Source organism: Tribolium madens, unplaced genomic scaffold (assembly GCF_015345945.1).
Source record: "Tribolium madens isolate multiple individuals breed KSU strain unplaced genomic scaffold, Tmad_KSU_1.1 Scaffold_20;HRSCAF=117;Tcas5.2_LG4, whole genome shotgun sequence".
Lineage (NCBI taxonomy): Eukaryota > Metazoa > Arthropoda > Insecta > Coleoptera > Tenebrionidae > Tribolium > Tribolium madens.
The window spans coordinates 5378727-5400017 of record NW_025400985.1 but is presented as its reverse complement, the minus strand read 5'-3'; the positions used below and the strand labels follow the sequence as shown (position 1 = coordinate 5400017).

The 21291-nt window shown below is 32.8% G+C and overlaps 7 protein-coding genes and 2 non-coding genes across 9 annotated transcripts; 5 read left to right on the top strand and 4 right to left on the bottom strand.

Moving 5' to 3' along the window:
• Positions 1-2047: 2047 nt before the first annotated feature.
• Positions 2048-2120, bottom strand: Trnak-uuu. Its single transcript has one exon. It is a non-coding gene; the product is annotated as a tRNA-Lys (tRNA).
• Positions 2121-3956: 1836 nt separating this feature from the next.
• On the bottom strand, positions 3957-5349 carry LOC123005430. The gene is made up of 3 exons (XM_044399176.1): positions 4523-5349; positions 4286-4468; positions 3957-4237 (listed from the first exon to the last, which is right to left on the bottom strand). Exons 1-3 carry the CDS (start codon positions 5245-5247, stop codon positions 4132-4134), a joined length of 1014 nt encoding a protein of 337 aa, XP_044255111.1. The 5' UTR covers positions 5248-5349; the 3' UTR covers positions 3957-4131.
• A 396-nt stretch (positions 5350-5745) lies between these two features.
• On the top strand, positions 5746-6956 carry LOC123004629 (protein YIPF6). The gene is made up of 7 exons (XM_044397961.1): positions 5746-5905; positions 5954-6076; positions 6131-6209; positions 6257-6299; positions 6341-6469; positions 6519-6676; positions 6727-6956. Exons 1-7 carry the CDS (start codon positions 5885-5887, stop codon positions 6843-6845), a joined length of 672 nt encoding a protein of 223 aa, XP_044253896.1. The 5' UTR covers positions 5746-5884; the 3' UTR covers positions 6846-6956.
• Positions 6957-7013: 57 nt separating this feature from the next.
• On the top strand, positions 7014-8762 carry LOC123004628 (plancitoxin-1). The gene is made up of 5 exons (XM_044397959.1): positions 7014-7175; positions 7222-7393; positions 7441-7979; positions 8031-8157; positions 8207-8762. The coding sequence occupies exons 1-5, from the start codon at positions 7084-7086 to the stop codon at positions 8324-8326; spliced, it is 1050 nt and encodes a 349-aa protein (XP_044253894.1). The 5' UTR covers positions 7014-7083; the 3' UTR covers positions 8327-8762.
• Positions 8308-8849, bottom strand: LOC123004631. Its single transcript, XM_044397963.1, has one exon. It carries the CDS (start codon positions 8679-8681, stop codon positions 8355-8357), a length of 327 nt encoding a protein of 108 aa, XP_044253898.1. The 5' UTR covers positions 8682-8849; the 3' UTR covers positions 8308-8354.
• Positions 8850-8925: 76 nt separating this feature from the next.
• On the top strand, positions 8926-12270 carry LOC123004627 (protein maelstrom 1). The gene is made up of 9 exons (XM_044397958.1): positions 8926-9217; positions 10477-10672; positions 10719-10868; positions 10920-11053; positions 11101-11355; positions 11406-11612; positions 11660-11737; positions 11788-11866; positions 11916-12270. Exons 1-9 carry the CDS (start codon positions 9089-9091, stop codon positions 12008-12010), a joined length of 1323 nt encoding a protein of 440 aa, XP_044253893.1. The 5' UTR covers positions 8926-9088; the 3' UTR covers positions 12011-12270.
• LOC123004630 (GILT-like protein 1) lies at positions 11885-13185 on the bottom strand. The gene is made up of 5 exons (XM_044397962.1): positions 13025-13185; positions 12845-12976; positions 12622-12801; positions 12436-12576; positions 11885-12387 (listed from the first exon to the last, which is right to left on the bottom strand). Exons 1-5 carry the CDS (start codon positions 13091-13093, stop codon positions 12271-12273), a joined length of 639 nt encoding a protein of 212 aa, XP_044253897.1. The 5' UTR covers positions 13094-13185; the 3' UTR covers positions 11885-12270.
• A 164-nt stretch (positions 13186-13349) lies between these two features.
• Positions 13350-16548, top strand: LOC123004626 (ATP-dependent DNA helicase DDX11). The gene is made up of 10 exons (XM_044397957.1): positions 13350-13534; positions 13583-13984; positions 14027-14480; positions 14523-14744; positions 14795-14919; positions 14969-15487; positions 15534-15771; positions 15818-15948; positions 16000-16215; positions 16261-16548. The coding sequence occupies exons 1-10, from the start codon at positions 13409-13411 to the stop codon at positions 16291-16293; spliced, it is 2466 nt and encodes an 821-aa protein (XP_044253892.1). The 5' UTR covers positions 13350-13408; the 3' UTR covers positions 16294-16548.
• Positions 16549-16658: 110 nt separating this feature from the next.
• Positions 16659-16732, top strand: Trnan-guu. Its single transcript has one exon. It is a non-coding gene; the product is annotated as a tRNA-Asn (tRNA).
• The last annotated feature ends 4559 nt before the right edge of the window (positions 16733-21291 follow it).

The following is a 21291-nucleotide window of genomic DNA, read 5'->3' as shown; positions in this document are numbered from 1 at the left end:
AAGAGGTTTTAACAAAAGACAAGAACATATTTCAAATTTTGGCGTCACTTTGTAATATAATAGGTTTGTTAAGAAATCTATCATTCTCAGAACAARTTAAATTATTTGGTAACTAACAACGTAAATAAATTGGCGACYTATAAAATCACATCCAAAAAAATTAACGAATAAATTATTATAACATGAAAACATGAAAACGTCGAAAACATACAAAAGATTTTCGTCTACGACTGTTAAGCTATAATGCTATTATACGCCATAATAGCTATCATTATCTGTTCGTTGAATAATATACTATTATAAATAACAAAAAGTAAATTTTATAACTTATAGAAAGTAAATTAAAATCAATCCCGATTAACTTCAAAATCCTGAAATCTGATTGGTTGTTCATCAAAATTCAACGAATTTTTATTATTAATTATCGAATCTTTAATTGCAATGTATAAATCCACCTGTAAGGTCGGTTTATAGAAGCCTCATTAGGTTAATTGCAATCAAACGTCAGATTAATTGATCACGTGGACAAATTGAACCAACCAGATGCTCAGGTTCACGAGTTAATCGCGCATTAACTTTTAACAACGAATTCATCTTTAATTCGCCTTACTATAAACCGATCTAAGTGTATTACGAGTATGTGTGAAAAAACTTTGAAGTAGGTAATGCTAATTTTTTAATTTGTAACAGTTAATTAGTAGCCGGCAATTTCCTGACTTTACTTACTAGATTTTGATTATGTTTTAATGGCACTCATGTCCGCCAAATAACAACACTGAAGGACCATTAAAACTTGTTTATTGGCAATAAAATTGATGAGAATGGATTGAACATGTAATTTAGTCATTTTAATTACGCGAGGTAACTGAGAGCTAAATAATTTTTTTTGGAAATAAACATTTAACAATTTTTCCAAGTGTTACTTTCTAACGACTGTAAAAACAATAAAAACCACCCTGTTATTACACGTTCTAATAAATTACAACACTCAACTCGCTCTACTTTAAGTACAAATTAGTTGAATTGCCATTGTCTTTCTCCAGTTGACATAACCATTTCTCTCGTGATTAATTAATTCCATCAGCTAGAGTTATTGACCACCGAAAAATCCGGTGAATCTGTGACAGCGGGACGGAACTCGGAATTCCACTTGGGTGAACTTAAATAGTGAATTATTATTAGCCTACATTGTAAAGTACAAAACACTTAATTTTTTGATTAATTACTGAATTGCTTTAAATGAAAGTGATTTGGATGAGCCGGAAGCGCAAATATTTCCAATAACTTTGCGCAAAAGTCCAAGTGCTTAACCTTTCGTATCCAAGGAGTGTCACTGGTAATTATTACGTCGTGGTAGTGAACTTAGGTTTGGTTCAGAACGCCCAGATTGCCTCCCATTCAAGGCTGCTTGCCATTGTTCGAGTCTTTGACAATTCTTGCAATTAATTTTACTTTTCCTCGTGTAAATGGGCCAACTCAGAATGGTATAGTCCGGTAAGCATCTGATTGTGTGCCGAATCGGCTTCACTGCATACTGTCGTTAGAAGTATTGTTCTTTTTTTGAAAGTAAAAGCTGGCGTTTGTACGTCCTACTTGCGGTTAACATCTGCACACCGCTAAATCGCTCTAACAGGTTAACAACATGCAGAAATTGTGTTTTTTTATTTAATTGGTCAAGAATTAACTTAAACGATAACTGGGTTATTACAGTTTGGTGTAGGAATATCTATTGTTAATACAACTTTCTACAATAAATATTTTCATTTACATTGATAAATTCTAATCGTTTCACAACAAGATGAAGATGCTTGCGAATAAAAGATATGAATTATCTCGGCTCTAACTTTGAAATTCTAATATGGGATGCATTTACATTTTTATTGTCGTATAGAACTAGGCAATTGCTGCATTCAATTATTTTGCTGAATGTAGGATACGTATAGGATGTAAATATGCAAATACATGACAAGAAACTGGTTACCAAATTTAGTAGCTACTAATTCAGATAAATTAAAAATTTTAAGGATTTATAGAAAAAAAGTTGGGCTGCCCGAGCAGGGACTTGAACCCTGGACCCTTGGATTAAAAGTCCAATGCTCTACCGACTGAGCTACCCGGGCTTCGATAAATGCTTTCGCAATAATAATACCTCAGAGACAGTTAGAATAGATGTTTTTTTTGGTACTAGTAATAGTAGTAATGACAGTTTTTTTTTACTTTTGTAATAAATACATTTTTAATGTAAAAAAAACTGTTCTCAAAGAAAAAATAAGAAAGAAGAAACTCAAATTTTGTATTACACATGTATTTAACACCAAAAAACATGTATTAAATCAATTTTCGCTTTTAGAATCCATTATAAATTAAAATTATTTTTAGTGACCTGGAATATGGGTATAAATAGCAGTTGGTGTATTTTCAATATTTGCATAATGTGTAGGCAAGGATTTGTTTGTTTTATGTTGCCCACAGTGATTTTAAAATAATTATAATTAAATCAACAATCAACATTCTTTGCATCCTTTAATAGCGACAGCGATGACACTAATAATCTTGTTAAAAGTATTTATTATGTTTTTTCTCAGTACTAAGTACTACTTTAAAATTAAAATTTTGGAGAATAAGATTGCCACTATACAACAAGAATTTTTATCGTTAATAACGGAGTCTTTGTCATTTTAAAGCAAACAGGCGATAGGGCAAAATAGCAACCACTAAAACAAGATCTTCTACTTTGCAAGTAACGGATGATAAAAAAACAATCAAGCGTCTGATAAATTGGATAAAAGGCCAGTTATTTGCCGACCACTTCGTGACCTTAATCTCTTTTGATTTCCATTAGAGGTCCTGTCAAAACAGAATGCACCTAAATTAAGTTATCTCAAACCTATTTAATTACCTGGTGGTCTTGTATTTTTGGTAAGATTCCTTCATCGTGACATAAAATCATCTTTCTCTGACACAAATGTCAGCAGTAAAAATAATGAATATAGACATTGAATTATAATTAAACAACTGTGTTAAGTGTCTGCAAAGAAATTAGCAATATCATAGATGTTATTACAGATAATAATTTTCTCTGATGACACCAAATGTATTTATCGGAATAAATCATAAACACTATCGAATTTATATTTGTTTACGTGTAAGATAACCGCAAAAGATTGTCCGAAACTCGAAACGAGTTATATAAAATTAGACCTGACCTTCCCCTTGGTATTGGCACATAAAATGCAAATAAATCTCTTAGAAATTCTAGGTAAAATGGAAAGTTCGACAAATTTACTAATTAATTAGTGTTCATTACCACTCAACGCACTAATTAAATTAAATCGCAAATTAGGAGATCAATTATTTAGTACTTTTCGAAATTTAATAAGTCGCATAAGGGGGTCGGTTTAACAAGCTTGTCGGCATCCCATGACATCAATAAACGAATCCGAACATGTGTTTTATGCCACAGAAAATTACTCTTTCATTATTTGACCATCATTCATCATCACTTAATGGTACAATAAAAATAAGAGGTTGTCAACATATGCCGCATTTCACATTTAGAAATTTGCGTACTGGCGAAAAATCGTGGAAAATGATTCAAGTGAGAAGGAGATTGATGTGGTCAGTTGAGTAAAGTATAGCTTATGCATAGGAATGTCAGGAAAGTTGTTAGTGATGGATACCTACCTACTTTATCACATTTAATTTTTTTTTACTTTCCAGGACATGTGGTCACTTTCTAGACAATTATTGCATCTTTGTTATACACGAATGATTTTTTAATGGCAAATTTTGGCAAATTATTTTTTACTGGACCGAAATAGAATGGAACGCTTTTATAGGCTTCCTAATTCAAGTCATTATCATAACATAACTATTGTTAAATAACAAAGATGCTGAATTATTTGGTTTTGCAAACTAAACAATTAGGTGCCGTAACAAATACATAACATTGTTTTACTTATTTATTATAAAATCACTCCAAATTACACCAATTAGAAAAAATAGGGTGAGAGTAATTTCACTCATTTACTCTATTGCAAATAACTGTAAATCAAATTAGACCAGTCTAAATTGACTACTTGCATGATGTAGTCGTCCCAGTCATTTTTTAGGTAAATAAAACTACAATGATTACGTCTTGTCTTTCATATTTTTACAAACAATAGGCCGACAGTCTTGTTTTTTAACAGCCTCAAAAATTCTTCTCATCTCTTCAGCTTTCTCGACTGCTTTTCCACTAGAAAAAAGTACTGACGATTCAAAAGTCACTCGAAAAATTACTCACTCTTGAGTGAAAGTGTTGAGCAAGTTTTCAATGTGATGTTCGGCGTTTTGAGTGGTACTTGCGCTCAGTACCAACTCACACAAAATCCGGTCTTCGCACCCAATCGAGTTAAAATAACTCAGGGAAGAAAGTAATTTATTTGATTTGTGGTTCTCTGGTTTTTCCGCTCTTGATCTCAACTGGCTATTAATTAAATTAGTAGTTTTGGTATAAAAATATTTAAAAAGTGTTACTTACGTTCCGTTCATTGACTGGACTGTTATCACAGTCGGTGTTAATGCACTTATCAATAAACCAATCGGAATGAAAGCCGTTAGAAATTTGATAATTTTCTTCCAGGGGTTCCCCAAACCCTCCTGTGAGGATGTCGCAATAGCACCTAGACCACCCTTAGAACCACCGCTAGGTGGTACCGGCACAGGGGCACTAAAATCAAACTGATTTTTGTACACAACTTGGTTCTTGTTGCTCCAGTTGTCGGTTTTTGGTGGCACATTATAAGATTTTCCGGTGCTTTTCTCCACATTGTAAAACTCATAAGGGCGTTCTTTTGTGGTTGGTACTGTTGAAGTCGTTGGGAATTGAATTTTTTTTGACCATGGAGACTCTGTGGTAAAAGTGTTAGGCCACTGTGGTAAAGATTCACCAAAATTGAGGTGAGAAAAATGTTTGGCTTCTGGTAAAGCCGGAGGCACTGGAAATTTATTGAATTCGTAGTAGGTTTCCAATTGTGGGCTAGGCCTGAATTCGGATTGTTTCTTTGTCGCATTTGGTGAATTTATAGCCCGTTCAATGTGTTGGGTTTGGGCCGAAGGTTGCGTTATTCTTTCTAATTGAATTGGATTTTTTTCATCGGTTGATTTATCTTTATTCTCAAATATATCGTCAAAGGTGTTATTTTTTACACTTTCTTCACAATTATAACTTTGGAAAATAAAGATAAAACATAAATAAAACCACATTGTGACGAAACTGCACTTTACTGAATAAAATTTATTTGAACATCTATTATTTATAAACAATTCGTGCTGGGGAAGAGACACAAGTCGAGAATTGTCTATTGTGTTTATGTCTCCATATCGGTAGAAAGTTTAATTTTTGCAACCATTACATGCTCTAAATGCATTTTATAAAACAAGTTTTGAATTGGGAAAGTTTCCCTCTTCTTTACGCTCCTCCAATAAAGGTGCTGACCCCTGCATTACTAGATTTGTACCAATCGTTTAAGTAAAGGTGACCGATGAAAGTTTTAGTCGCTCGTTAATTTTTTGGTTAAAGGCACATTTACAAAATGTGTCTCAACAAACATAAAATTAAATAAAACTTTAAACCAAACTAATTTTCTAACAAGAACTGAACGTTTCAAATAAAACTAAACTTAATTATTGTTTATTAATTTCGAATAATTTGAATTAATTTCAAGTTTTGTATAGTTCTTTAAATTGGGTCTAGTTGGCGCTATGTAGGTCACGTAGCTGATCGATAAAACAGCTCTCTGGAATATTGTATACGTTGACAGATGACATGTTTTTCACATTTTGTAAACAGAGATTGATTTTGGAAAATTGGGATAATAGGGCTTAAAGACTCTCTGCAATAATGGATGACACGAAATTAGAGGTACTTTAATTATTCGAAGAAGTTGAAATTTTTATTTGACAATTTTAGATGTTTGACGATGTTGGAGGGCTTGTTGAGGGGGAAATGTCCTTTCCAAGCAATAAAAATACACAAAATATAGGAAAAAAACCCGACTTTAATACGTTGGATGAACCCATCCGCGAGACGATAGTGAGTAAATTATTTTTTCCGGGGATTTTTTCATGATTTACTTTACATTATTAGTTGCGCGACTTGAAGGCTGTAGGAATTAAATTCGCACACGTTTTACTTCCTAGAGAGAAAAAGGCTTTACTCAAAGATTGTAAGTACTTGTTTGTTGCAAATTTTTTGTAAAAAATGAGTTTTTAGGGGATTTGTGGGGACCTCTAATGTTGTGCACATTCATGGCCATGTGAGTTTGCAATTATCTATATTGTATAATGTTCTTTGTAGGGTTTTGCAGGGATCAGACACAGCTGATAATTCAAATGATGGTGGGCCTGAATTTGCCCAAGTATTTGTTATAGTTTGGGTAGGCTCAATGGTTGTCACATTAAATTCTAAATTATTAGGCGGCAATATGTAATCTCACTAAATACACTACAGCAAACTTTTCAATTTCTATTTTCAGATCATTTTTCCAAAGTATATGTGTCCTAGGCTATTGTTTGCTGCCCACAACCATAGCTTTAATTGTTTGCAGAGTGATCCTTCTAGTGGAACAGACAAATTTGTTATTTTTTCTAAGATTTACAGTCTCAATGGTTGGGTTTGTTTGGGCCACCTATGGTAACTTTTACTTATTTCCTTTCCATTGTTTATATTGTTTTTTTTTGCAGCCTCTGTGGTATTTCTGGGAGATAGTCAAAAACCCGGCAGAAAAGTATTAGCAGTTTATCCAATTTTTCTTTTTTATTTCATTATTTCGTGGCTTGTGATTTCACATACAAACACATAAGGCATTGTGACTTGACTGTATATAATTTATTTATTACATAAGTTAAAATATTTGTCCTAAAATTCCATTAATGTATATCTTGTACAAAAATAAAAATAACGGAAAAAATGTGATTTGCTTGTGAACACTAGACAAGAGTATCGGATTTTTCACTGATGGTTGCATAAGTGAGGAGGAACGAGGAAGTGGTTTTTATCACCATTTCTAGTGCGATTATTACTGCATTCAGATTTTTAATATGCGTGTTTCATTTTTAGTGCTTTTATATAATTACTTCATTGTTTCCAGTGCTTTACAATGCATGAATGAAAATAATGATCCCGTGGATTGGTAAAGTATTAAATAAAAAATATCATTTAAACAATTACTTTTCAAGGCTCATTGTTTATAAATTACCAAAATTAAAACACGAAAATAAACTCATTGAAGATGGGGTTGGTTACGTCTATCTGAGCTCAAAAAATACACAATGGACCTTTTCAAAAAACTCAATTAATGAAACAAATTCAATAATTGCAACCACCCTTCAACCGTTTTATTCACGACTGGTAAAATTAAAAAATAATGAATCACCAATTTAAATTTATTTTAACAGAATGAAACAACTTATGTTCTTTATAATGATCAACCCCCAAATGGAGAGAGTAATCCTTCAAAAGGTCACACGAAAGGGGTCATTTTAACAAACTTCGAGTCCGGTTTTTGGCTTATTCATTCAGTTCCACATTTTCCGACATTAACACCTAGATACCAATTTTCAAAAAGTGGCACTCTTAAGGGGCAAAGTTTTTTGTGTATTTCAATGGATTTAGAAAATTTGAACAAAGTTGGAATTCAGTTACAGTACAACCAACCACAATTTTATGCCAGTTTTGTGGCACCTAGTGTAAGGGATAAAATAACTGAGATTGTAAAGGCTGCTTCCGGAAACACGATTACGAAGCCCCCTTGGTACAGCAAAATTGTTTTAAATACTAGAGAAAATGTTCAGTTTACATCATTTGCAAAGTCTAAAAAATTTGGGAAAGATTTGTATGAAGATTGGGTTGCTCCAGTTTTACAGTCTAGTTTGTTGGTAGAGACTTGGCTTAATGGTGCTGGGAGATTACCGTCCAATTGTACAAAAATGTTTAAGTGTGTTTTATGCTTTGAGCGTTTGAAATGTCCTAATCGATTTATTTTCAGAGTATATAACATTGAAAAAGTATCTCTAAATGCTGCAAATGCATCATTTAGTGACACTCAAGACCACTCAAAATGGGCTGTGACTAATGATTCTGCGTGGATTTGCATTGGCGACATAAACAGGATGGTAATTGTTATCACATCATTGAATATGATAAAAACTTATTTTTAAACAGAATCATCAGAAGTTTCGAGGAGGAGGCACTGTGTGTCTCAACAACAAACCATTGGCTGAAAATTACAGGAAATCAATCGCTTCAATAGAAAAATGCACCCATAATCTTAACTACATTTAATATCTAACAAATATTTACAATAAACATTTCACTGCGACGATGGCTTGTAATACACCTGAGTTGAAGGCTGTGGACAACGGTACTTCAGCATTTCAACCTCTGCTTCAAAATAGCTTGTTTTGTCATAACAGAAGTATTCTGGATTTTTGTATTGCGAATTTTTCGCAGCTCCTGGCCCTACAGGTTGGTTAGGGATCTCCACGACATTTTTACTTAATCCGGGCACGTTGCTTTTAATGTTTGAACTAGGCATTGCATCCTTATTGTAGATTATTTTTCCAGCAGTAAAACTTCGTTTAAGTGAGGAGAAATTACGGGGTTTGCACAGCTGTCGCGAAATCGCAGTTAAAGCCATTTTTAGGTTATAAAACTGACGTTTGGGTTTGACAGTTATGTAATTGAGTAATTTTTGCCGAAATAAATCAAATAAAAATTATTTATAGTTTGGGTGTTTTATTCTTCTAGTGTATTATAATTGATGACCTTTTTATGAAATTGGGAATTTTTTGCAACTGTTTTGTTGTGAAGATGATTAAACCTATAGGGAAATTTAAAGTTTTTTTAGGGAAATTAAGACTTTTCATCTCAGTTGGTGGGTGGCACACTGGCACTGACAATAAAAAAACTGGTGGTAAAAAATTTTCAACAAGAAGCTTACAGTGTGGTTTCTTATCTCTTATTATTATTATAAGAAGTTGACACTTGTTCTTGCATTGCATTTGACTGTGTAGTTGTTACTGTTGTTGTTGCTACAATTGCAGAATGCCCCCCAAGAAGAACAAGAAACCAAGTCGAAACGGCTTTTGGGAGTTCGTTTTGGATTGTCGGAATAAACACCCAAATAAGACAAATATGCAGGAAATACAAGAATATGCTGCCAGAAAATGGACGGTATGTTAAAAAAAATCTGTTGATTTTTTTCATTCAATGTATGTTGCCTCAAGATTATTGCAATCAAGAGAAAGGTCAAAATCTACACACAATTTGAAAATCTCATTACACGTTTTTTCCACTTTTTGTTGTGTATTTTATTACAAAAAATGATTGAAAACTCTTCTGTAAAATCAATACTCAAATTGGTCTTGAATTGAGATTTGAGTAAGAGGAAACTTTCTCACTCCTGCAAACAAAGAATTGTTGATACCTAGTCATAAAAACAATTGAAAATAGTTAAATAATATATTATAAACAAAGGGCTAAGATGTAATAGTTTTCATAGCAGTGTTGTAGTAAGTTATAGTATTTATCTTTTTTATTTTATTTAGGCTCATCCAGCCGTCTGCAACGTATCGTTTCAACACCACTATCCAATGTTTATGATAGATCATAGATAACATAGGTTTTAAGTTAGTCATGTGTCTTTTTGTGGGAAAGTAGAGGAATTATCAGTATTTATAATTACTAAAACGGATAATTATCCGTTTAGGATGTCGCTCCAATTGCTCCAATTTTTGTACCCTGTGGAAAAGTAGGAGTTATTTTGAACATTTGTTGCATTAAATAGTATTCAACTTATAAAATTGGTTAATACTTTTATATCACGTAGGCTTTGATAATAGGAAACAAATAGTGCATTGTATTCCTTTCGAACGAAGTGTCACTTGATATAACATTACATTTAAAAAAAAATTAGAGATGGCTGTGCGTTTCGAGGAGCAAATAAACAAAAACCATACTTGGGGAAGGAAAAACAATAATAGACTTATTTCGGATTTTTTTTTACAAAAATCGCTTACATCCAAGTTATGAATTTTATTGCAGTTAGTTTCTGCTGTATGTATAGTGTATACGATATGTTTTTGTTTCTTTATAATATAATTCTGTAGTCAAGAGCTGTAGCAACACCAATCACGATCAATGCTACCTTAGCAACTATGGAACAGTTACATTTTAACTAAGGCTTAATCGTACCAAAAATCGGGCTTAAGGACTAAGGACACTCTTGTATCATTTGGAATCTTTATTACAATGACTTCGATACAAGTTCCCAAAATCAGACACCAAGCTAAGATTCAGACTAAAATAGTACCAATCACTCACATATGTTTTTCATCATTTCGCACACATCCTAAAAAAAGCTTCTCAGACCTCCCAAACATCAATATCTTGAATGATTTTTTGAACACATTTTTTTTTCTTATCTTTGGTAGTCCATGTCAGCTGAAGAAAAACACCCTTATGAAGAACGTGCCTCGCGAGCTCGCGACATGCACAGCTCTGCAAGATACACAACAGATGGTGTTGATATTGAAGTGGTTGAGAGAAAAGAACAAGAAAAAGCAAACAAGAAGCAGGAAATGAAGGATGATATTACGCGAACATTGAAAGCAGCAAATTTTGCTATGAGTAGGTTTTTTGTTTCGCAAAAATAGACAATAATCATGTTTTGTAGATCTCGACGAAAAAATCTTTTTGATCATTCATGTTAATCATCTGACGTATTATCCTTCTGAGGATAAATATTTTATCTGTGAACTGGCCGTAGCTGCTGTAAGTCTTAAAAGTGGAATAGAGGATGTGTTCCACAGAATTGTCAAACCAGGTTAGGGAGTTTTTTGCAAAAATATTTGATAAAGTTAGTTGTTTTGTGTAGGAAAACTGCCGTTGGGATTTTATGGAGGAGCCTTGAATCATTCAAAGGAAACTCATCAATTGCTTGAAATTGTTCAGGATGAACCATATGAGAATAATACTCATGAAGTTTTTACTGAATTGACCTATTTTTTGGTATTACTTCGACTTAATGCGTCGCATCTTTTACATTTTTTTTACAGAAAAAATGGACAGGCAAAGAAAATCAATTCATCGTCTATGCTGATGAAAAAACACATGAAATGACAACAAGAGTTATCGGAAATTTTTGTCAAGAATTTAATTACTCTGGTGAAATTAAAGTGTACAATTCTCAGTTCTTATTTTTTGCTTTGAGAAACGCAGTTGCTGGGCGAACCATCTGGCCTACAGAAACTTACAGTATTACAGAACTGGAGAAGGACATCTACAGCTACACACCTGATATTTCATGCGATGTAATAATTAACCATAATCTTTAACTCTACTTATTTAAAAAATATTCTAGTTTCATGAAATGTCAGATATTTCCGTTTACTGTAGCAAGTCAATTGTTACCAGATACTGTTACACACTTTGTGATCATTGCTGTGCTGACTTAAACATTCAACTAGTGCCAGGCTTTCATGTTCCTAAAAATTCCAGAATCCTTACATATCCGAGCAGAACTAATTCCAAAGCCCCGTCAGTCTGCAGTACTGATGATTATCGCCAGGTAAGAATTAAAGCAGAAATTAAACACAATTTAACGCAAAATTTTAGGCGGCAAGAAGTAGAATTGGCTCATTTAGTTCAAGTTATGATGGAAATTTCCCAGCATTAGGAAGCAGCAAATCCAGCGTAAGTTTTCTTAATTTTGCGTAAAGGAATATTCTATTTACAAATTTTAGGCTTCTTCTGTCGTCAGTTTTTCTTCAATGAGGACTCCCAAAAATGCGGGACAACCAAATAAAGCCGCAACCCGAATTGGTAAATAAATAAAAAACATTTAACTTACGAAACTGATTTTTTTTTGCAGAACAATCATTTAAAGCAATGTCTGTGGGCGAAGCAAAGCGTGATTATCGTAAACTGAATTTCCCAGAACATGGATATAAAAAACAAGAGAAATAAAAAATGAAATGAATTTTTGTTTTTTAGATTAGACAGATAATTTTTCTTTTTGAGTAATATGTTAATTTTCGAATTGTTAGCGTTATTGAAGTTTTTGTTATGTTTTGAAATATTTACGTCATAACGTTATAATATCTTTAAATATAATAGAGCATTCCCTGGATGATACACTGGGAATTTCATTTGAATTAGATTTAATCAGATACATATTTTTCTATGTGAACAAATTTACTTGAAATAAAGAATTGTCATTAAAAGAATTAAAGTCTGATAACTGAGGGTGACTGGCAAGCTTGTGGATACGTTTGTATCAAGATATTACAAACAACGCCTCTAAAGTCGAGAAGACTCTTTTCTTGAAGTTGTTGGTCAAAAACCTGAAACAATGCAAATAGTCCCAGTTTTACAGTTAATTTTTTGCTTACTCCGTTGTATAAAATTGTGGGAACAAATTTTGGAGTTATTTTCACAGTCGACTGTTCCGCTAATAACTGAAGTTTAGTACCGATTTCTGAAGTGTAACATTGCGAAATTTGGTTGAAGTCTAGTCCAACAGCTTCTGCACACTGTCAGAAATTGAATAAAAAGAAAACTTGTTTTTTTTTACTCACTGCTTGACCAAATTCCTCTTCATTTTTTTGCCCTTTTTTGAACGTCTTCATGAAACAATTAACATACTCGACTTGAGTCGTTTGGTCAGGTAAGGCGTTTAAAACACAAGATTGGATTCGGTTTCCTTTACATTCTTGGGGACCGTGTTGGCAAATAAATTGCACACCATTTTCTAAACTCTGTTTAAATTTAGAAAAAAAAGTGGGGAATGTTGGAACTTACCGCACTTTTACCAAACGGGGTCAATTTTAAATCAACATAGGGTGATAATTCTTTAAAAACGGGATGTAATTGCTGAGTTATAAAATTAAGACTGTCTGGACAAAGAGATTCGTACAAAACTTCCACGTGTAGCTAAAAAAATGATTGATTATAATTTTAAATAACTTTGTGTAAACTCACCTTAGATTGGGAATGTATTTGCGGAATTATTGTAATCACAAATATAAATGAAAGGGAAAATTTATACATTTTAAAGACACGCAACTTGAAACGCTAAAGGAAGAAGAAAAAGAGAAAGTCGTATGTGGAACTTGCGGAATTCATGTGTGGTGACCCATAAAATTTTACTGTTACATAAATTTATCATTTGTTATTACTTGAAGGTAGACATCCTTGTAATTCTTGTAATATTTAGAATATTTACACATATTTTTTTAAATAAAAATTATTTAAACGTATGTGCGCCATCTATGTAATAAAGCCGGAGTTACGTTTTGGGGGGAAATTATTGAATTCCTAACCCCGAATTGCTGAGTTATTTTTTTAATTTTGTGTTTAGTTGTAATGGAAGTGCCAATTAGTTTCGAATTTCCGTTCCAGCCCTACTCCATCCAGCATGCTTTCATGCAAACTTTGTTTGATGTGATCGAAAATAAAAAGTTTGGAATTTTCGAGAGTCCCACAGGAACAGTTTGTGTGCCCCGCGTCGCATTTCCACATAATCAAAGATTCTTTTAGGGAAAATCTCTTAGTATCCTATGTGGGGCTATTCGCTGGTTGAAAGATCACAACACTTATCAAAGAGAAACTCTCAAATCACAAATTGAGGAATTGGAAATAAAAAAGAGACAAGTTTCAAATAATTCAACTGACTGGTTGTCCACCCAAGCTCAAGAAATTGAACTGACTCGACAAATAAATGAACTGAAGATTCAGCAAAATAAAATTGATGAATATGATAAGAAAATCGAGAATTTAAAAAAGAAGAAAAATGAGAAGAAATTTGTCAAAACTAAATCACTTGTTGTAAAAGAAGTTAATGAAAATGAGGATGATGAGATTGTTTTGGAGACAGACGTGCATTCAGACGATGAAAAAGAAGAGAGTGATGATGAATCACCTATTCATAGACCAACAAAAGTAAAATATGTTCATTACATCACCATAATTTTTTGCTGTTAGATTTTTATTTGTAGTAGGACGCATTCCCAATTGAGTCAGTTTGTGGGTGAGATTATTAAATCACCATTTGGTAAAAACATAAGAGTGGCGTCATTAGCATCTAGACAGAATTATTGCATAAACCCCAACGTTAACAAATTAAAAAACAATTCTCTCATTAACGAAAAATGTCTAGATATGCAAAAACAAACCAAATCACAGAAAGATGCTGACGGTAAAACAATAAAAAAGCCAAGAGGGACAACCACCAAATGTCCTTACTACAAGCAAACAACTATAGAAGATTTAAAAGATTTAACATTGACTGAAGTACAAGATATTGAAGATTTGGTTAAAAAGGGCAAAGATTTAAATGCTTGTCCGTATTATTCTAGTAGATTAGCGGCAGAAGATGCTGAAGTTGTTCTAGTTCCTTACAACACTATTTTGCATAAGGCGACAAGGGAAGCTAATGGTAAGTTGAGCTTGGAGAATAAATTCACTAAAAATTCCAAAGGTATTGATTTAAAGGATAATGTAATAATAATAGATGAAGCTCACAATTTACTAGAAGCGATGGGACAAATGTACAGTTCTGAACTAACTTACAATCAGATAGACCAAGGTTTGCTTCAGGTCAAATGTTATAAACAGAGATTTAATACCCGTTTTTCTGCACCTAATTTATTATTAATTAACCAACTGATTTTTGTGATCACAAAACTGCAGCAATTAATGGGTAAAAATAATTATTTTAATGTAAGAATAGTTGCTATATTATTGTTCCAGATAAAAGTAATGAGGAAAAGACTGATGTTTTTACGATTGAAAATTTTGTCCTAACGTCCAAAATTGATAATTTTAACATGTTTCGCTTGGTCAAGTTTTGTAAGGATAGCAGAATAGCCCAAAAAGTACGAAATTTATTTGTGTGTATTATTGGTTGCATAACAACACTTTCAGGTTCGAAGTTACGTTCTGAAATATCCCTTCGATAAAAGTATTGTCGAAAAGACGCCGAAAAAGGGTGTTAAAGATTTTTTATCTAGTCTCACTAATAAAAATGAAGCTCCGACAGAAAATAAGGATGAAAAACCGGTTGCTTTTTCGCTAACTAATCCACTACTTGCAATTATTTCATTTCTGGAATGTCTGACTTACTCATACAAAGACGGCCGTATTTTTATTCACACCAATCAAGACAAGTCGAAAATGAAATTACAATTTTTGCTTTTAAATCCTACTAAAAATTTTGAAGACATCGTCAAGCTTGCCCGATCTGTGATAGTTTGTGGGGGCACAATGAAACCAATTGAAGAATTTAGAAATCGGTTATTTATTACTTCTGGTGTTTCACCCGACCGAATTGTGGAATTTTCTTGTGGTCACATAATCCCTCCTGAGAATATTTTGCCAGTCATAATGACCGAAGGGCCCAATAAAGAAAAATTGTTATTCAATTTTGAACGCCGAATGTCAATGGTTTGTATAAATTCGAGTTAGCTTAATAGATTAATTTGCAATTTAGGGCGGGTGCATTACACGAATAATTCAGGAAGTGTGTAAAGTCGTCAAGGGTGGAATTGTGGTATTTTTCCCTTCATATAATTACGAAAACTGGGTTTGGCAACAAATCAAAGACGTGGCTTTTGGACGCTTAGTTTTTCGTGAACCTCAAGATTGCGGATCTGTTGATTCTGTCCTGAAAAGTTATTCCGACGCTGTTCACAAATCGAAGTCTGGTGCCTTATTGTTAAGCGTAGTCGGTGAGTTTTTCATTTTTCAGAATACATTTTCAATGACGATTCCTAGGGGGCAAATTGAGCGAAGGACTGAATTTTAGCGATGATTTAGGCCGTTGTGTTATCGTTGTTGGATTACCTTACGCAAATATTACCGCGCCGGATTTAAAAGAAAAAATGTCGTATTTAGATAAAATTGAAGTAATTTTAATTTTTCGTGAAATAATTGAGTTGTGCTGTGATTTATTTTAGGGAAGTGGTGCTGGTAAAAGATTTTATGAAAGTTTGTGTATGAAGGCAGTAAATCAATCAATTGGTCGAGCTGTAAGACACAAAAATGATTATGCAACTATTCTTTTACTTGATGAGAGGTATAACAGAACTGCCACTAAAGAAGCTCTGCCTGATTGGATTAAAAAATCTTTGAAAGTGTTTAATTTTCTAGATACTTTCACTAATATGCAAAAGGTAATTGTTTATTTTTGGACAATAGAAATTTTAATTTTGTTTCAGTTTTTTGAGGAAAGAAAGAAACTAACAATGTGAGAAATATCCATGTATTGGTGGTTGCCTAGGTTATTCTTCATTTGTAAGACAAATTGCTAATCCATTTGAGGGTAAACTTCGGATTGTCTATTTTATTAGTATTAATACCGAACCTTTTAAAATTAAAAATTAATTAATAATTTTAGTGTTTTAAATAGTGCTTTATTTATTATTGCATATTTGTTATTATCCCCTTTGTAGTTACATATCAGTATTATTTTTGTTAGGTTGTACAATGTATGTGATATTAAACGAATGTATGATAATTTTTTTATGAATCAAATAAAACGTTCCGAATTTTGTTCAAGTATTGACTTTTTTAGCGTAGTAAGATACATGCTGTGTGGCTAAAAATGAGGCCATAAGCCTCCGTGGCGCAATCGGCTAGCGCGTTCGGCTGTTAACCGAAAGGTTGGTGGTTCGAGCCCACCCGGGGGCGCAGTTTTTTTATATTTAATTTCTTTGTAGCAATATACAATTTCAAAAGTAAAAATGTATTTAAACACAAACTTTGAGTCATCTATTTAAGCACGTGTACATTTACACCAACATCTTTGTTCCTACAGCAAGACTTTTAAATATTGTTTACATCTACAAACATTGATTAGCCCCTGATTTGTCAATTATCGCCCCTGGAATCGTGTCAAGTAACCCTCGATAAATAGATTAATTTATTGTACAAATGTGTCTGTGTAACGTACCCACTCGTATAAAGCAATTCATTTATATAATTTAACATGGTTGTCTTTGTCCTCATACAGTTTCAAAGAGCGTAACCGATCGAATTAAACCTAAATCGTCTCGCCTTTACAAACATCTAAATTCCCAGCAATAATTTATGCCAAATTTTCAAGTGCACACTTATGATTTCAGTCGGTAATAAAAAGGGTAATTGCTTAAAATCAATGGCTGCTAGTAACAGGTTGGAATTCATGATGGAGAACAAACAAATATCGATGTAGTTTCAGATCATTAAGCGCTTAAAATGCATCACTGTTAAATAAAGAAGGCAATGAAAGGTGTAATTGATAACAGATGAGTGTCTAAAGGCAGTTTTCCACAATGTTGGATCCTCGCCGGATTTTATTCTTCAATATCCATCGTTAACTCAATTAAACATGGACTAAGATTCGATTTCTTCCGTCTTTTGCCTTCGGGACGGTGAGAAATGTAATTGCTGAAAAGTTCATGTCATCCACGGTTTGGGCAATGAAATTTTTTCAACGAAAAATAAAGAAGAGTTGTAACAGTTTTCATATAAAGACGAAAAATTAATGTTTTAGTTACAAAAAATATAAAAAACTAATTTTCAGTTTTTGAACTTTTTTTAGAATTTCGATGCATGGATTTCAAGATTTCAGATTTCAAGTTTAGTTTCTTTACAAAAAATAACATAATTTGAATTTTTATTCTTGAGAACCTAAAATGAGTCTTTTCCGGACTCAATAAAATAGTAGGTACGCAAAATGGCTATTTTAAGTACCTACTCAGTCCCCAAAAATAGTTTTTCCGGACTAAGAAATAAAATTGGTTACTATGGTGGCAATTTTTTTTCCATTAATAAGAGGCGTGAATATGTATTTGTAACAAAAATAACTATTGAATGGTTAGTTATTTATTCACTACTGTGTAAAGTTAAAGTGAATCAATCTTTTGCTAAATACACTCATCGGCAAAATTATCGCATCATATGGGAAAAGTGATTTTTTATAGAAACAATGCTTAAAAAAAATAAATGCATCAAAAATTAATTAATTAGCTAATTAACGTTAAGTTAAACTAAAATTACGACTTAAACTTCAACAATTAAACTACAATTTAATGATTGTCAAAAGAAAGAAAAGCGAATTTCTTGCGGATCAGTTTTTTACCTTAGATAAGCTTTTCTTACATTCGGAGGCAACCATTAATACCTAGTATTGCCTTCTCGAGCCTGGGAAGGAAAACTGGAAAACTGAGCTTCAGTTTTTTATTTTTGTCTCAAAAATTTGCGGTGATTTTGATAATTTGATGACATGTAATCAGTAAACAATGAATCTACACCAATTGTTTTTGAAAAATCCATAGTCGACTGAGTTACTTGATAATGCTACTATCCTATATCATCAATTTTAGTACTATTTTCAGAACCCTTTAGCCATTAAATCTTAAAATTTATAAGTGATGTGATAATTATGCCGGTCAGTGTACTTTTATTACTAATATATTTTTAGTGAAAACTGTCCACTTTTGTGGTAGAAATTTTTCGTAAAACTCAAGAGTTTTTGCGATTTTTGCAACGGAAAAATTTAGTTGAAATGGAAATCTATAGTGCTGTTCGTCCCGATAGCAAAAACCGAACACGGATCAGATTCAAATCAAATCCACTGTAACGGATCGTATCCAAATTTCCAAATCAAATCCGAATCACTTTTACGGATTAGATGCGAATATCTTTATAAAAAAATAATTAAAACCGCTGAGTTTTTTTATTTAGGAACGAAAAATTAGAACGATTTATAAATAACAACAGGATGGCAAAAGAGGATTTTTTAGGAATTGAGAATTGAAAAAAAAATACATTCCATAATAAATTTATTTGCTTAACAAGCATGCTTTTTCTGTCAAATCATGTCAGAGTATCTTAATTTAATAGTAGTTGGCTCTACTGCATTTATCTTTTTATAACCACTTTTTAAAAGCATATTATTTATGTACAAAAAGGTAAAAAATTAATTTAGTGTGCATCAAGCACAAAAAAATGGATTTTTATCGCTTTCTGAGAATTTTATCAAAAAAATAAGGTCAATACACGCGGACTTCCAGATAACCGAAAACCGGATAATCGGGGCTCTACTGCATTTATATTTTTAAAGCCCCTTTTTAAAAATATATTATTTATGTTTTTATATCACCATATAAGAGATTGTCTGATCCTTTTGAATCACCGTGTATTACATAACAGAGTGGTAAGAACCATACTATACTATACCTAAGTAAATATACAAGTAAAAATAGTAGATTACAAACGAGGTGGTAAATGTGGCATTACCCCGAGTGCTTATATGTATATACGATTGAGAGGCGCCAGTCTCGAGATCGAATAAAGCACAAGGAGTAATAACATTACTACCGAGGTTTGTATACGCTATTTTTTTCACAATCACATTATTTTTAGTCAAAAATTTGAATAAATAAAATTCTATGTTAAGGTTCAAACGTGGTTGGCCATCTAAATTGCATTTGATTTTTGACATTTCAGAAATGTCATAAAAAATTGAAGTAATCTGTGAATCTGATATTAAAATTATTGAAATAGAGTAGTGCTCTCCCCTAGAAGAAGAAAAACTACTACAGAAGCAATTGAATATATTAATTTAGCACAATGTTAGGCGTAACTTGACAATTTGAAAGAAAAAATTTCCGGTATTTTTGTAATCTTAACCTTGGCAATATTGTATATTACCGCCCAAGATGTTAGGTATCACTGTTCATGAGAAACATGGGAAACACCCAACCTTTAATAATTGGCATATTACATTCGTGATTGTGAATAAACATTCTGCTAAAAATTTAAAAAAATTAGTTTAGATTAGAGTTAGCAACTATTTGTTGAAAATATGTACTAATAAATAAGGGTTTAAATAATAAAAAGGTTAAATAGTAAATATTGTAATAAATATAAAAATAAAAAGTAACTAAAAAAATGAATTTCTAGACAGTTTTTTTTTAATTTCTCTAGATTTGCAAAAGAGTTTGAAATTGTGGAGATATCTTGTTTTATTAGATTTTCGACAGTTTTGTTCAATACAGAGTGTGATGATTTTGCAAAGGGACTTTTGTGACCCTTTCTGCGTAATTTTTTCGCAAACAGGGCAAGCAGTGGCGAAACAGGTGGTTTGGGCCGGTGTAATGCAGTGATGTTCAGTTAGTTGAGTTCGACGATACGAGTGTAAAGTACGCCTGATTTGTCAACAGCAAACGGTTTTCCGGTGAAATGACCGCGTGGCGAGCCGTGCTCAGCACCTATTAGTTCCGATACACCGACACCACTGAGTGAATCCCTCAAACGCACCTCTTCTCTTTACCAACATATGTAAACATCAGCAAGACGCCTTTGATGGAATTTAGAAAAACTATTGGAAAATCGGGTAATTTTCCATCGGATGCTCTTTTAAGATCATGCACGTGTATCGAACGTCGTTTCCGACGGTTGCAACGTCGTAAATATTGTAATATCGGACAGGTAGGGGTCCAGGCGAAAATCCAGGGGGCGCATCGTTAAATTATTCCACGGTCTGCACTCGATGCTGGATCAGTCGCCTGATCAATCGGTATTCTTACCAACGCTTTGTCGCAGGCCTTCTGTTCACGCTCGTTCGGCTCCTCGCTGCCCATTCAAATGACATTAATTAATATCGCTTGTGTTAATCAGGAAACAATTTCACCAATTAGTACGTTTTTGCGAACCGTTTACACTTCCTGGACATCTACCAACCTTCTTTTTCTATCCATTATTTAATTTCCATTTTATTTTTATAATTGTTTTCATATTAATGTGCTTCGAAGTAGTTGTTGAAAGGGATCATTTTAAGGTGACAACCATGCGAAAATTCAAACAATCCCTCAATATTATTTTCTCAAATAAATACAGGGTGTCAGAACTCGCGCCTCAGAGAAAAATTTGAATTAAGGTAAGATACTAGGAACATGGAAAAATGTTTATCTGTCAAAAAATTTTGACTTTTATTTTTTGACATTTGACATTTTTATGTCTATTTAATGATATTGATGATCTTGTATATACCGGCTGTCCCAGGCAGGTTTGGATATAGGAAATTAACATGGGAAATTAGATTTTATTTTTTTCCGGCTGCAGGAATAACAGAAATTAAAATCTGATTAATGGAGCTTGTAGTGTTCGAAAAGGACTAGCTTATCGATATTTTTGTCGATTTTTCAATTAACTGCATTTGGGCAAAAACGGCCCCTCGAAAAATCGAAATTTGAATTTGCCGG